Source organism: Euleptes europaea, chromosome 10 (assembly GCF_029931775.1).
Source record: "Euleptes europaea isolate rEulEur1 chromosome 10, rEulEur1.hap1, whole genome shotgun sequence".
NCBI lineage: Eukaryota > Metazoa > Chordata > Lepidosauria > Squamata > Sphaerodactylidae > Euleptes > Euleptes europaea.
This window is the reverse complement of record NC_079321.1, coordinates 2,448,138-2,461,521: the sequence shown is the minus strand read 5'-3', so window position 1 is coordinate 2,461,521 and position 13,384 is coordinate 2,448,138. Positions and strand designations below refer to the sequence as shown.

The 13,384-nt window shown below is 43.7% G+C and overlaps 1 protein-coding gene across 1 annotated transcript in view; it reads left to right on the top strand.

Annotated features, from left to right (window-relative positions):
• Window positions 1–13,384, top strand: part of ESF1 (ESF1 nucleolar pre-rRNA processing protein homolog) — a 42,666-nt gene that overhangs the window by 18,250 nt on the left and 11,032 nt on the right. The window contains exons 8-10 of the mRNA XM_056856513.1: window positions 3,162–3,323; window positions 9,113–9,237; window positions 12,610–12,700. Of these exons, the coding sequence (XP_056712491.1) occupies window positions 3,162–3,323; window positions 9,113–9,237; window positions 12,610–12,700 (378 nt within the window). The remainder of the gene's footprint in view (window positions 1–3,161; window positions 3,324–9,112; window positions 9,238–12,609; window positions 12,701–13,384) is intronic.

Sequence of the window (13,384 nt, the reverse complement as noted above, 5' to 3'; positions counted from 1 at the left end):
GCAGTCTGGGGTAAAGTATTTTAATTTTTCCTGTATTATTTTCATTGTGGCCCCCATGGGCGACATGAAAGCGCACCGTTGGCTACAGTTAAGAATTCTGGTTTAAGCCGTGTCACCAGGCCAGAGAGACGCTGGTGTATTTTCAACCTGGAAAGTTCTGGAATTTAATAATGTTTTCAGAAATAAGCTTTCAATAGAACTAGACTCAGCCATTTCTTTAACGGGTTCCTGATGTTTTATCCATTGAGTTATAAGGCACACGACTTCATTCTTGCCAGTGTGTTTATTGTGGCGTTGAGTACAAACGGGAGGGGGGGGGAACAAATAGCTGTTTGACTGAAAATGTAAAAACCATGATAGATGGAAAGAATGTTCTGTGTTTACTTACACGTATTCATAAAATACACACAGATATTATGTATAAAAGTGGTAAATCGGTCTCATCCCCCCTCCCCGCTACTTTTACATACTTCTGGGAAATAAAATTGAATCTGAGCAAAATGTATTAACTGTCCATCCTTATCAGCTAAGCCTGTTGTGCCAGACATCTGACCTGCTTATCTGACCGGTTTTAGAAGTTGAAAGGTTGCTGGGGTTTTTTTTTTCTTCCAGAAATGTCCGTCAGCACTTTCATTTCCAGATAAATAAAGGTGACTCAGATCTGGGAGACCCAGGTTTGAACCCCCGCTCTACCATGGAAGCTCTCTGGGGTGACCTTGGCCCAGTCACAGGCTGGACAATCACTTGTCAAGGATGCTCTAGGCTGAACCTGGATTAAGCAGGGGGTTGGATTAGATGGAAGAATGTTGTAAACCCCGTTGAGATTCCCATTGGAGAGCAAAGTGAGTTACAAATGAAATAAATAATAGTCATGGAAGCTTCTGGCTGGCCACTGCTGGAAACAGGATGCTGAGCTGGAGACATCTTTTGTCTGATCCGGCTGGTTCCTCACATGGACACATGAAGCTGCCTTCTACTGAATCAGACCCTTGGTCCATTGAAGTCAGTGTTGTCTACTCAGACCAGCAGCTGCTCTCCAGGGTCTCCGGCAGAGGACTTTCACACCACCTACTTGCCTGGTCCCTTTAACTGGAGATGCCGGGGATTGAACCTGGGACCTTCTGCATGCCAAGCAGATGCTGTACAAACTGAGCCACAATCCCTCCCTTAATCCTTTTGTGATTTAATGTTGTTGTTGTTTTGCTTCATTGTAAAGTGTTCTTATGTCTGCTGTTGGCATTATTGTTTTTTGAATGGTAGCTGCTTCAATGCTGGTATTTGGGTTACGTTGTGTCCCTCCTTGAGGGCCTGATTTAGTCAAAAATATTAAATATATAAATGAAATGGAGAACTGCTCTCTAGTTGCCGGTACGGCTCGTAGGCATGGCTTGCCCTGTTCTTTTCATTGTGCTTCTTCTGTGGATTATTCTTGAAATGCTAACTGCTCTGTCTCTTCAAAGATTCGCTTTTAAATCGGCCTGGCCCTTCAGCATGATTTTTGTTTCCAGATGGGATCTGTGATGCCCTGACTGCTGGGAACTGTGTAAATGCCATATTGACATTGGGACTGTGCTATTGGGACGCTTTAGCTGTTTGATAAGCAAATAGAGATTTCCATGAATTAATTCTTTTAAAGAACATTTTTGAAGAGTTAGTTTGTTAGTTAGTTCAGTGGACCACGGTCCCCCTCTGGACTGATGGTATGGGACTTGGAAGAGAGTTTTGAAACGCTTCCGGTCATGACTGCTAGATTGTTCACATGAGGCACACATCGCTCCCTCATTGAGAGCCAATGTGGTATAGTGGTTAGGAGCGGAGAACTCTAATCTGGAGAACCGGGTTGGTTTACCCACTCCTCCACATGAAGCCAGCTGGGTGACCTTGGGCTAGTCAGAGTTCTCTCCAAACTCTCAGCCTCACCTACCTCACAAGGTGCCTGTTGTGGGGAGAGGAAGGGAAGGAGATTGTAAGCCGGTTTGATTCTCCTTAAATGGTAGAGAAAAATCGGGGTATGGAAACCAACTCCTCTTCTTTGTCTTCTTCTGCAGAGGAAAGCTTGGGTACAGACTAGGTGTTTCTGGGACCAGGGGCACAGGGATTGTTCTTGGGGGAGAGGAGACCCCCAGGAATGGAATTTCAGGAGGCATTTTGAGCATCTGCCCGCAGAGGTGGGTGGAAATTTCTGTGTCTGCAGAAACGTTAGTGTGGGTCCAACCCATAATCAGTGATTAGCAGGAACAGATAACACCTCCATTTAGAGGGATGATCTAAGACTGATGTGTGAAAGATAGGTGGTCCATCTCTGAAAGAAGTAACATGCTCGTGGGAAAGGGTTCCTTACTTTAATTCCTTTCCAAGCATATGACAAGTAATTCGTTGGTCCTGCGTCACCAGGGAAGGCTTTGTTTGGCCAAATTCTGTGCTTGTGGGAGGGGGGACACTATGCAGTCAAAGGATGGTTTTGTCATTGATGTGTCTAAGGATACCCTACTAATTATGGGGAAAAGGAAATCTATACTATTAAAAGATGCATAAAAGAATTAGACCACTATAGTTCCACAATGCGTGCCCAGAGAGCCTGTTCAACTTAATTCTTTGGCATTCCTCCCCCTTCGCTAACTCCACTATGCTTTTACAACCTGAGAGCCTCTTCCTTCCCAAGAGCCTTTGTGCTCGCCCATTTAAATGCTGCACCCTCAGCAGTATTAAACGAAAGATATAGAAATCTACCATATTCTGACAGACGTTGCCTGTGCGATTCAAAGAAAATTGACACATTATCTCATAAGATGATGGAATGCCCCCTCTTTAAACACCACTGAGATAAATGGATTGCACCCATATTGGCGAGAATTCCTGCCCCCATAAAAGAGACAAAATAGTCCCCTTTTTGCTGATGGATGGAGATCCAAATATAACACTGGCTGTGGCCAACTAGCTCTCCACTATATTTTCCTCTAAGAAATAACTGCTCAGGACCTATGGGTCATAAGGAGCAAAGAAAGAAAGGAAAGGTTTTGTCATCATCTAGATCTAAAACATAACAGAACCTCTGACCTATTTCTTGGATGTTTTTGTGTATCTGTCCCAGCCATATTGCTTCAAACAAACATGGCTACCTTGAGATTCTCATGAATTCTGGGTTCCCCTCTTCTTTACAGAGGATGGTGTAGTGATCACAGCAGATCTTGATGGACATAAGCACCATCAGAAGGATGATGAAGAGCAAATTGCAAAATATAGAGAACTTCTACAGAGTATCCAGGAGAAAGAGAAAAAGCACCAAGAAACGGATATGGAAATGGAGATTAAGTGGGTTCCAGGTAAGTAATTTCTATTCTTTGCAGTGTTTGTTCTTTAAGTCTGTTCCCTTTCTAGTACCAACCAGTTTCAAATCAGCTGTAGAAATATGCAGTAATTCCTCAACAGGAACTGGCATTGCTTTATTTAGTTCTCAATCCAGAATATCCTGGAAAAAAAATACTAAAATATTTGTCCAAGGCTAAGCTTTCAGACTTGGTGTTTGCTAATACATTCTGCTGAGATTCGAACCACTCACATGTTTGAGGAAGAAGGTTTGTTGAAGTTTGTTTTGAACAGAGATGAAGAGCACCCCTCGGCTATTACTTTTGTAGCCTTTCTTTTTCCTGAAAGTGAAATGGGTTGCTAACTACGATCCACAGTGGGGCTTTGTGTCTTTAATGCATGTGTGGCAGAGATTTTCAATAACCCTGGCTGTTTCCACAACAGTGCTTCAGTAATGCTAATAGCTAAAGTTCTTCTTCCTGTAACTTTGCTAAAAGCCCAGGAACGACCCTCAAAAACAGGCATCCGTTAAGTAACCTTTATTTCTTTGTAAAAAATCAGAATTCACTTGGGCCTCTGAGGTTAAAAGAAGAAGAGTTGGCTTTTATATGCCGACTTTCTCTACCATTTAAGGGAGACTCAAACTGGCTTACAATCATCTTTCCCTTCCCCTCCCCACAACAGACACCCTGTGAGGTAGGTGGGGCTGAGAGAACTGTGACAACCCTAAGGCCACCCAGCTGGCTTCATGTGTAGGAGTGGGGAAAAAATCTAGTTCACCAGATTAGATTCTGCCGCTCACGTGGAGGGGTGGGGACTCAAACTCGACTCTCCAGATCGCAGTCCACCGCTCCAAACCATTACTCTTAGTCACTACACTTCTCAAGCAGACTATACTATACTAATAAAGCATGGGACCCACAAAGACTTGTGGGTATCTTGCATTTTCCTGTATACCCTCCCCCAATATTTCTTCTTTCCCTCCTTCTGGCAGCCACTAAATCCCCTTCCGGCTTCCTTCTGCACCTCCCACCCACCAGCCAACCTCCCATCTTCAACTATATTATTTATTTATTTCATTTATACCCAACCTTTCTCCCCATTGGGTTACCCAAAGAGGCTTACATCATTATCCTGTCCTCCGTTTTATCCTCACAACAACCCTGTGAGGTAGATTAGGCTGAGAGTGTGCGACTGGCCCAAGGTCACCCAATGAGCTCCCATGGCAAAATGGGGATTTGTACCTGGGTCTCCCAGATCCTAGTCGTCTAATCACTATACAACGTGGGCATTGGTGTGGTGGCTGCTGTTGGACAATAGTAGGCCAGCTGGAGCTGCCAGTGGTTGTTCCATGCCTGGCTCTGATGAGTCCTCCCTCAAAGGCCAAAACAGCCCTGGAATGGGCCCTGCCCCCTCCCCCTGCCTCTTACTGACAGAAACCTGGGCTTAAATGCTGGCAATACTGTTATGGTTGCCTAGCAACTTGCACAATGGCCACTGCAGAGGGTATTCATTTCATAAAGGTACAGGTGCTTATCATTATCATAAAAGATTGCAGACTTTTCTGGAAATCTGGTCCTTTTCTCATGTTTGTAAAAAGATTTGTCTTGTCTGTCCATGGCTCCAGTCTTTGGATTTAAGTATCTACAGTTGGGACCGCATTGAGAATTAGATATAGCAATGATTGTAAGAGTCCTTTATCTCAACCCGTTTGAAAGGATTTTAAGTTGGGAGCTACTTTTTGACACCTCAGCTAAATGTCTTACTAGGGAAAAAGAAGAATTAAACTTTTGAGGACACTTCCATCCTTCTGCTGGGCAGGGAGGAATTCCACCACTCCTTTTAATAAGACCTAATTAACACGCGTACTAACACACATGCACAATCTTTCTGCTGGCTGCGGCAGAGAGTGGTACGCAAGGAAATTAACTGTATAATAATAATAAAGTGCTGTCAAGTTGCAACTTACTTATGGCAAACCCTTGTGGGGTTTTCAGGGCAAGAGATGAGAAGAGGTGGTTTGCCATTCCCTGCTTTGGTGTAGCAGGAAGCAGGCTTGCTTGAGAGAGTGTTGTGCTTTGGAATTTTTTTCTTCTTTTTGTGGGGGAGCCCTTAGATGACATGAAACTGATCAGGTTAAATTGACCAGACCAGAATCAGCATGCGTAGCTTTTAAATTATGTGTTGGAAGAACCCTTTTAAAAACAAGTAGTGTAAATTATTGTTAAAGCTTAAAGGGGCGGGAATGGCATGCTCAGTACTTATCTGGGGTAATGGTTTTTCTAAAACTTAAATAGAAAGGTTGGAAACGTTGAATTATTGCATGCATTTGAAAGGACAGGCGCCAGATTGGCTAGCCACATTCTAGCCGTCTGTTTCATGTGAGGTGGTAAAGGTTTAATATGGGCTTTACCGCCTCAGTCTCATGCGGAGAACTATTTTTGTGAAACGCTCTCCACGTGGGGGGAAAATATACAACCAGCACCTGCTCCTTGTCCTCAGTGTTATTTTTTGCTCTGTAGTTCATGGCTCCCATTTTCCCCACAGTGTCTTTCTCTTCTTTGATAGGGGAAAAAAATCCCAATTTTGTGGTGAAAAAAGGTAGCCCAGTCTTACATGTGCTAAAGAACATACCGAGTTGTCCATTAATGTCCTTTGCTGTACTTGAACTTCTGTGCAAATGAATAAGAATTTTTGTGTGGTTAATTTTTTTTTAAATCAATGAACGTGCATTTTGTAACCATAAGCTCGGTTGAAATCAGGCGGTTCCTTTTATTTCATCAGCTATGTCCTGTTCCACCCCTCAGACAAACCGTTTCATTACTTGGAAATGGTTTGGGCAGCAGTTTGTAAGAGAATCTAATCTGTGGAGGAAGTTGAATCCCTTTCTGGCTTCACGAAAGGCCTCTGTTATCCTCCAAGCCCGATTTTTCCAGATGGAGTGACTGATTTCATTTTCTACGCAGCTGAATAAGAAATCTTGAAAGCTAGTTTCTTTAGTTTCTTTGTGTGTATTGTGTGTGTGTGTGTGTTTTTTTAGTACTCCCTCATGCTATAGCTCAGCACATAGCCTTAAAGTCTAACAAAATTTTTGGTAGGGTATGAGCCTAAAAATACCCGAAGAACACCTGAAGATACCTGAAGAAGTGACCTGTGACTCACGAAAGCTCATACCCTACCAGAAATTGTGTTAGTCTTCAAGGTTGCTACTGGACTCTTGCTCTTTTCTACTTCTGATTAATGTCCATTATGAAAGGAACCTGAGCATGTAAACAAGGATGCTTTGTGTATTAAGGCTTGAATTGAAATCCACCCATTTCCCCACCGTCATCTGCAGCTCTTTGCATGGTATAGCACACCGGTCTGGAGGTTCCCCTTGCCGTCTGGAGTGGCTTTTCAGGAGCCCAAGAGGTTGCCCAAGGAACAAGGAGGCAAGAAAGCCCCAGTGATTGCGCAGAACACCCTGGACCATTCTATCAGGGCTTCTTTAAACTTTTTCCACTCGCAACCCCTTTTCGCCAGAGAAATTTTTACGCGATCCTGGGTATATAGGTATATAAAATAGGTATACAAATCAAGCATTTACTGATAATAAATCATAAAGAAATTAATTTTAAAACAATTCGTTGGTATACATATAATTTTACCATTTACTGTTGCCCATTTTTTCGTGCCCCCCACATTCAGTTACGTGACCTACAGTTTAAGAAGCTTTGCTTTAGATCAGTGGTTCTTAACCTTTTTTGTCCCATTCCCCATTCCACCATTGTTCAGAATATAATTCCCCCCTTCCCAAGATAGTCTAACTCAAAAGGTGCATTGCAAAAATATGCATATTTGCTGAATAGTGGTCCTAATTCCCCCCCGGTACCCTAAAATTCCCCCCTTGTTGAGAACCCATACTTTAGATCAAACCCTAAATCTTTGAAACAATTGCTAATATTGAGACTTCTTTCGGTAAAGCTTCGTAATAGGTAGCTTGATTTTGTAAAGTATTTTTGATAGCTTCACATGCCTTCTTAGTGGAAAAGAGCAAGAGTCCAGCAGCACCTTAAAGACAAACCAAATTTCTGGCAGGGTAAGCTCCCCCCCTGCCAGAAACTTAAGTGAGCTGTGACTCACGAAAGCTCCTACCCTGCCAGAAATTTGGTTAGTCTTTAAGGTGCTGCTGGACTCTGGCTCTTTTCTACTGCTAGTGACAGACTAACATGTCTACCCATCGTGATCTGTCTCCATGCTTTTTCAGGCTTTTGTGGTTGGGGAGATGAAGCTGTTTCGTATGCATTTCCGTGGAATGTCCCCCCCCCCCCATCAGCTTTATAAAGTCGTCACTTGCTGTGGAAAAAGAGGATGTTTCTTTCAACCCAACGCTTAATGCGATATCCGAGTTCTTCCGCCTGTTGACAGGCCAGGATATGGGAACTTAGACTTCTTCTGAGAGCTCAATCATGACACCAGAGGGATGAAAATCCAAGTTAATGATCTGATGGTCTCTGTTCCTTGTGGAGTATACTGGGGGAGGGAATGGCGACCGCATGTCCTTTTGATCTTTCATTTCTTACAGCTGCTAAACATAAACCGGTTTACGAAGCGACTTGATAAATTCAAGCAAATGAGAAGATAATTGTTTGACTCGCTTAACTCTTTTTTTCCTGTCCAGGCCACTCTAGGATGATTTATTGGTGTGGGTTTCTGCAGTTTCCATAGTCATGCTAACAAATATTTTTACAGTAATCACATTACTTTTGAAGCTTTAAATCTTGGATTTCCTTTTCTGTCGGAAGTCCCCTGTTTCTAATTTATGAAGTGCTCTTCTGTAACCAAAGCATCTATTAAGGTGTGATAAATAATGATGCATATGAATGTGGCATCTTTTCCCCCAGTGAAATCAGTTGCTCACAAGGAAAAAAGGGTATATAAATAAGATTATCTGGAGAAAGTAAAGAGGTTTTAAAATCAGTTATGGGCACACATAACTGTGGTTCTTGATATCAGTTATGCCAACTTGCTTTTGCGTCTGCCTTTGTATCAAAAGGACTAGAAACTTCTTAAGATGTTGACATCCATAGATTTGAGCAAAATGTAGCCCTGGCTTTTTGATAGGCCATTGAAGAAGAAGAAGAAGAGTTGGTTTTTATACCCTGGTTTTCTCTGCCTTTTATTTAAGGAGACTCAAACCGGCTTACAATCTCCTTCCCTTCCTCTCCCCACAACAGGTACCTTGTGAGCTAGGTGGGGTCTGAGATTGTTCTGAGAGAACTGTGACTGGCCCAAGGGCATCCAGCAGGCTTCTTGTGGAGGAGTGGAGATTCAAACCCAGTTCTCAAGATTAAAGTCCACCATCCCTAACTACTACACCACTCTGGCTCTCAGTGGCTTTCATTGAGTGGTTGAAAAAGACTAGACCCAGTTTAAAAACGATGCTCTGTTCCTTTGGGTACCTAAGGGGGAAAGAAAACTGTGAGCTAGCCCCACATTGGTATTCCCAAACTCCAGCCTGGCCTTGTGATTTCATGCATTTATGGAATAGGAAGGGTAATTAGATGGAATTCTGCAGAATTCTACAGAGCCGGTCCCTGGATGGTAATAAGGGGTAGGCAGTCTTCTGTGAACTCCTTGCTGGATAGGTATGTAGCTCCTTGACAGTAGCTCTGCGGACGTTTGTCTTGCCCTACACTGTTGTGTCATCAGTATTCGTGTAGCATTTTTCTTGACTTACTATTTTCACTGTGTTGTGATGCCTCTCCTCTCTCAAATTTGGTTAATTGCTGACTGGACTGTCTGCATTTTTCCTGGTTGACCTCAGGGCTTAAAGAAACCGCTGAGGAAATGGTAAGAAACAAGTTGGAAGGGAAGGACACACCGACTCCGTGGGAACAGTTTCTAGAAAAGAAGAAAGAGAAAAGGAAGATGAAGAAGAAAAAACAGAAGGTAGTATATGATTGAGTCAGGTGATTTTCAAACTTTTCTTCAGGAAACTCTTTCCACATAAGATGCATCTGACAGGAGCCCCGGCAGGTCTGCTGTGGAACCCCAAAGAACGGCACGTTTTAGGGCTCACATATTTATTTATTTTACCAAACTTGTATCCTGCCTTTCTGCCCTCATAATGGCCACACCAAGGTGGCTGATAAATTGAAACATATATAATAAAACCACATCTGTTTTTTTTTTAAAAACCATTAAAACCAACAAAAAACACATCATTAAAACAATTAAAACCAGAGCTAAAATATGTACAAAAACATATGTACATTTTATGTTTTTATGTTAAAACATTGGTTAGGGAGGAGAGAATCATTGAGGGAATGCCAAACAAAATGAGAAAAGTCTTCTGGCAGAAGATGGCAACAAAAGAGGGCAGATGGGTCTCCCTGGGAGGAGAGTTCCAGAGTTTGGGTGCCGCAACTGTACTAAGCAGGCCATTCAGCCTTCCCATCTTGACACACCGATTTTGAGCGCATTGCCAAACACAGCAAACGCCTGACTCTGGCTTTGCATTGGATTGGATCCAGCAGAAAAGCTCACAGAACGTGTTGTGTACAAGTGGATTTTTCCAGCCTTCCCCTTCCCCAATCAGCTTGTCTTGAAATCCTTTCCGAGGTTAGTGAGAGTCTCAGAAACAGACAACTCCTGACTGGGATAGCCCAGGTTAGAAGAAGAAGAGCTGGTTTTTATATGCCAGCTTTCTCTGCCACTTAAGGAAGAATCAAACTGGCTTGCAATCACTTTCCCTTCCCCTTCCCACAATAGACTCCCTGTGAGATAGGTGGGGTTGAGAGAGCTTTAAGAGAGCTGTGACTAGCCCAAGGTCACCCAGCTGGATTTGTGTTTAGGAGTGGGGAATCAAACCTGGCTCATCAGATTAGCCTCCGCTGCTCATGTGTAGGAGTGGGGAATCAAACCCGGTTATCCAGATTAGAGTCCTCCAAACCACTGCTCTTTACTACTACACCTCGTTGGCTCTCGATCTCATCAGATCTCGGAAGCTAAGCTGGGTTGGCCCTGCTTAGTACTTACATGGGAGGCCACCAAGGAAGTCCCAGGCCGCTCGCTACACAGAGGCAGGCAATGGCAAACCACTTCTGCCCTGACCTGGATGGCCCAGGCTAGCCCTATCTCATCAGATCTCAGAAGCTTAGCAGGGTCAGCCCTGGTTAGTACTTGGATGGGAGACCACCTAGGAACACTTGTCAGGGATGCTGTAGGCTGATCCTGCATTGAGCAGGGGGTTGGACTAGATGGTCTTTATGGGTCCTTCCATCTCTAGGATTCTATTATTTTAAGTCCAGGGTTACTATGAAGAGGCAGGCAATGGCAAACCACCTCTGAATGTCTCCTACCGTGAAAACTATGGCAGGGTTGTCAAACTCAATTGTTACGAGGGCTGAATTTGACATAAATGTCATTTGGTTGGGCCGTGCCGTGCCTTGCCAGCCCAGATTGAGAGTGGTGGTGGTGGTGGTGGCTGCCTTGGCTGCCTTGCGGGCTGGTTAAAAGCTGTCAAAGAGCCAAATCTGGCCCGCGGGCCTTAGGTTTGACACATCTGCTCTATGGAATCATCTTAAGTGGGCTGTGACTTGATGGCATTTTCCACCCCCAGAAACTAAACACATGACAGTAACCCAGCACTGCAGTGATGAGAGAGAATTGGGTAAAATCACCTCCTCCCTGTTCTGCTGACGACTTGCATCGATAAAGGAGATTTAACCTGATTTTCCTCTTTGTCATTTATGGTGCTCTGTACTGGGGTGTATTTCCCTTACAAGGCTTAACCAATAATCAAAGAGAATTTTCAGGGCAAACAGCGAACTACTGGGGGATCAGCTGGGATGGAAAAGATCTGGTTCACCAGCTCCTTATGTTAGGTTTCCCGCTGGCTCAAACCCATCATGTCAGATGATCAGTCATGGTAGACAGGCCGTCTTTTCAAAGACGCTCATGTGCCTTTCCTGACCCTGTTATTGGTCCTTGTAGAGTTCCTGATAAACCCAGGGTTCCCCAGTTTAAAAACAATGCTCTGTTCCTTTGGGTACCTAAATTTAAACCGTTAGTGCGCTTGCGGAAACCGTAAAGGTGGACAGGCGGTTGACCCGTGGTAGTGCTAGTCATAGCAGCCCTGAGCACTTTTCATCTGCCTTTGGCAGCCGACCTAAATGAAGAAAAATAAAAGTTCTGATTAAAGGGAAATAAATGCGTCAGCCAGTCCAGAAAAACCTCCCTTTGATCTTGAGTCCTTGATAATCTTCGCATTGCTTAAAGGAACGGTCGTTCATGCTGCTGAAATATCATTATGCTGAGCTGCCAAAGCCTTGGATAGGGATTATAGCATTGTTCAAATAAAAACAAAAGATGAGCAAATTTTGCCTGCAGAAATTTTAGAAGCACTTTAGAAAAAAATTGGGAAAGTCTTCAAAGAAATACTGGTTTTGGAGATTCTTTTTGGAAGACTGACGACATTGTCTTCTGTAATGATCGGCTTTCTCCGTCGTTTAAAATCAGCAGTAGGGTTTCCAGACATTAACTGTACTGAGGCTGCCTTTTGGTTCCTGGAGCGTTTTTCCTCCATGCGGGTGCTCTTTATTCCAGAACGCACCTGCCAAGGGGCTTCATTGAACAGTGATGAGTGGCAGCGTGGACCTTATTTTTGGAAATGTTGATCTGGAAAAGCCAGCGAACATACTTTGCAGTTTTGATCCAACACCAATGTGGTTTAGTGGTTAAGAGCATGAGAGAGCCAACATGGTGTAGTGGTTAAGAGCGGTGGTTTGGAGCTGTGGTCTCTTATCTGGAGAACTGGGTTTGATTCCCCACTCCACGTGAGTGGCGGACGCTAATATGGAGAACCGGGTAGGTTTCCCCATTTCTACACACGTGTCATTGGTTTAGGGGCTGCTATTGTTCACTGCCGGCTGGTTAGTAATAAGTGGCAGCTGTGTACGAGGCAGGCCATTGGGGCCGTTTTCGTTCCTTGTCCACCACAGAGCAACTGTTATGGATAAAAAATAGAGAGTACCGGAGGAAGAGAGGTACAGTCTCATTGGTAATAATTTCCCCCCAAGCTGAAAAAAGCATCAGAATGTTTGTTTTTTGCACATGGAGCTATTTGCCAAGCCCATCAAGAATCCTGCTTTAGTTCCGTTGACTTCAGTGAACGTGGTCATGGAAATCACTTTCTTCTTGCGGTCCAGGTCTGTGCCCTGAGGGTACTGCTTAAAACTCCTATGTGGCAGCTTTGTTTTGCAGATGAAGTTTTATTTGTATGACTAACTAGTAATGGTCATGCAATATGTTTTATTTCAGGCTGCTGCGGAGGAAATACTGACTGATGATGTATGTCCGTCTGATGTTGATTTGAATGACCCGTTCTTTGCCGAGGAGATCGCGAAGCCAGGTTAGATGTCATTCTTTCTGTCCCATCTGCTGAAGGGTGATTCAGAAGACCAAGAGGTCAGCGTGGTGTAGTGGTTAAGGGTGGTGGGCTCTAATCTGGAGAACCAGGTTTGTTTCCCCATTCAGCCACATGAGTGGCGGACTCTAATCTTGAGTACCGAGTTCAATTTCCCACTCCTCCACATGAGCAGTGGACTCTAATCTGGAGAACTGAGTTTTGCCAAATCCCATGTTTATTTATTTTGTTTATTTAAAACATTTATTAGCCACTTTCCTTCCTTACACAGCTCAAGATGGCTTACAGCATAGATAAACAGCATAAAATGAAATACATTAATAACAAAAACCAATCTTTAAAATCACAAATCGGGACTGCTAATAAATTTAACCAAATGCAGTCCTTAATAAAACCCTCTTCATCTGCCTTCTAAAGAGTGAAAGTGAGAGGACCAGGTGCACCTCCCTGAGGATGTTGTTCTAGAATCATGGGGCTCCCACTGAAAAGGCCCTGTCTCACCCACCAAAGGAGCTTCTTTGACAATCAGGAGAGCCTCTCCCTGTGATCTTAATTCCCAGGCAGGAAGACACAGATCTCAAACTCATAAACAAGTAGAAGGAGAATACATGGAGTGGAAGGCCGATTCCCCCCCCCTTTTTTTCTTGAAATGGCAAAATCTAAGCTCTA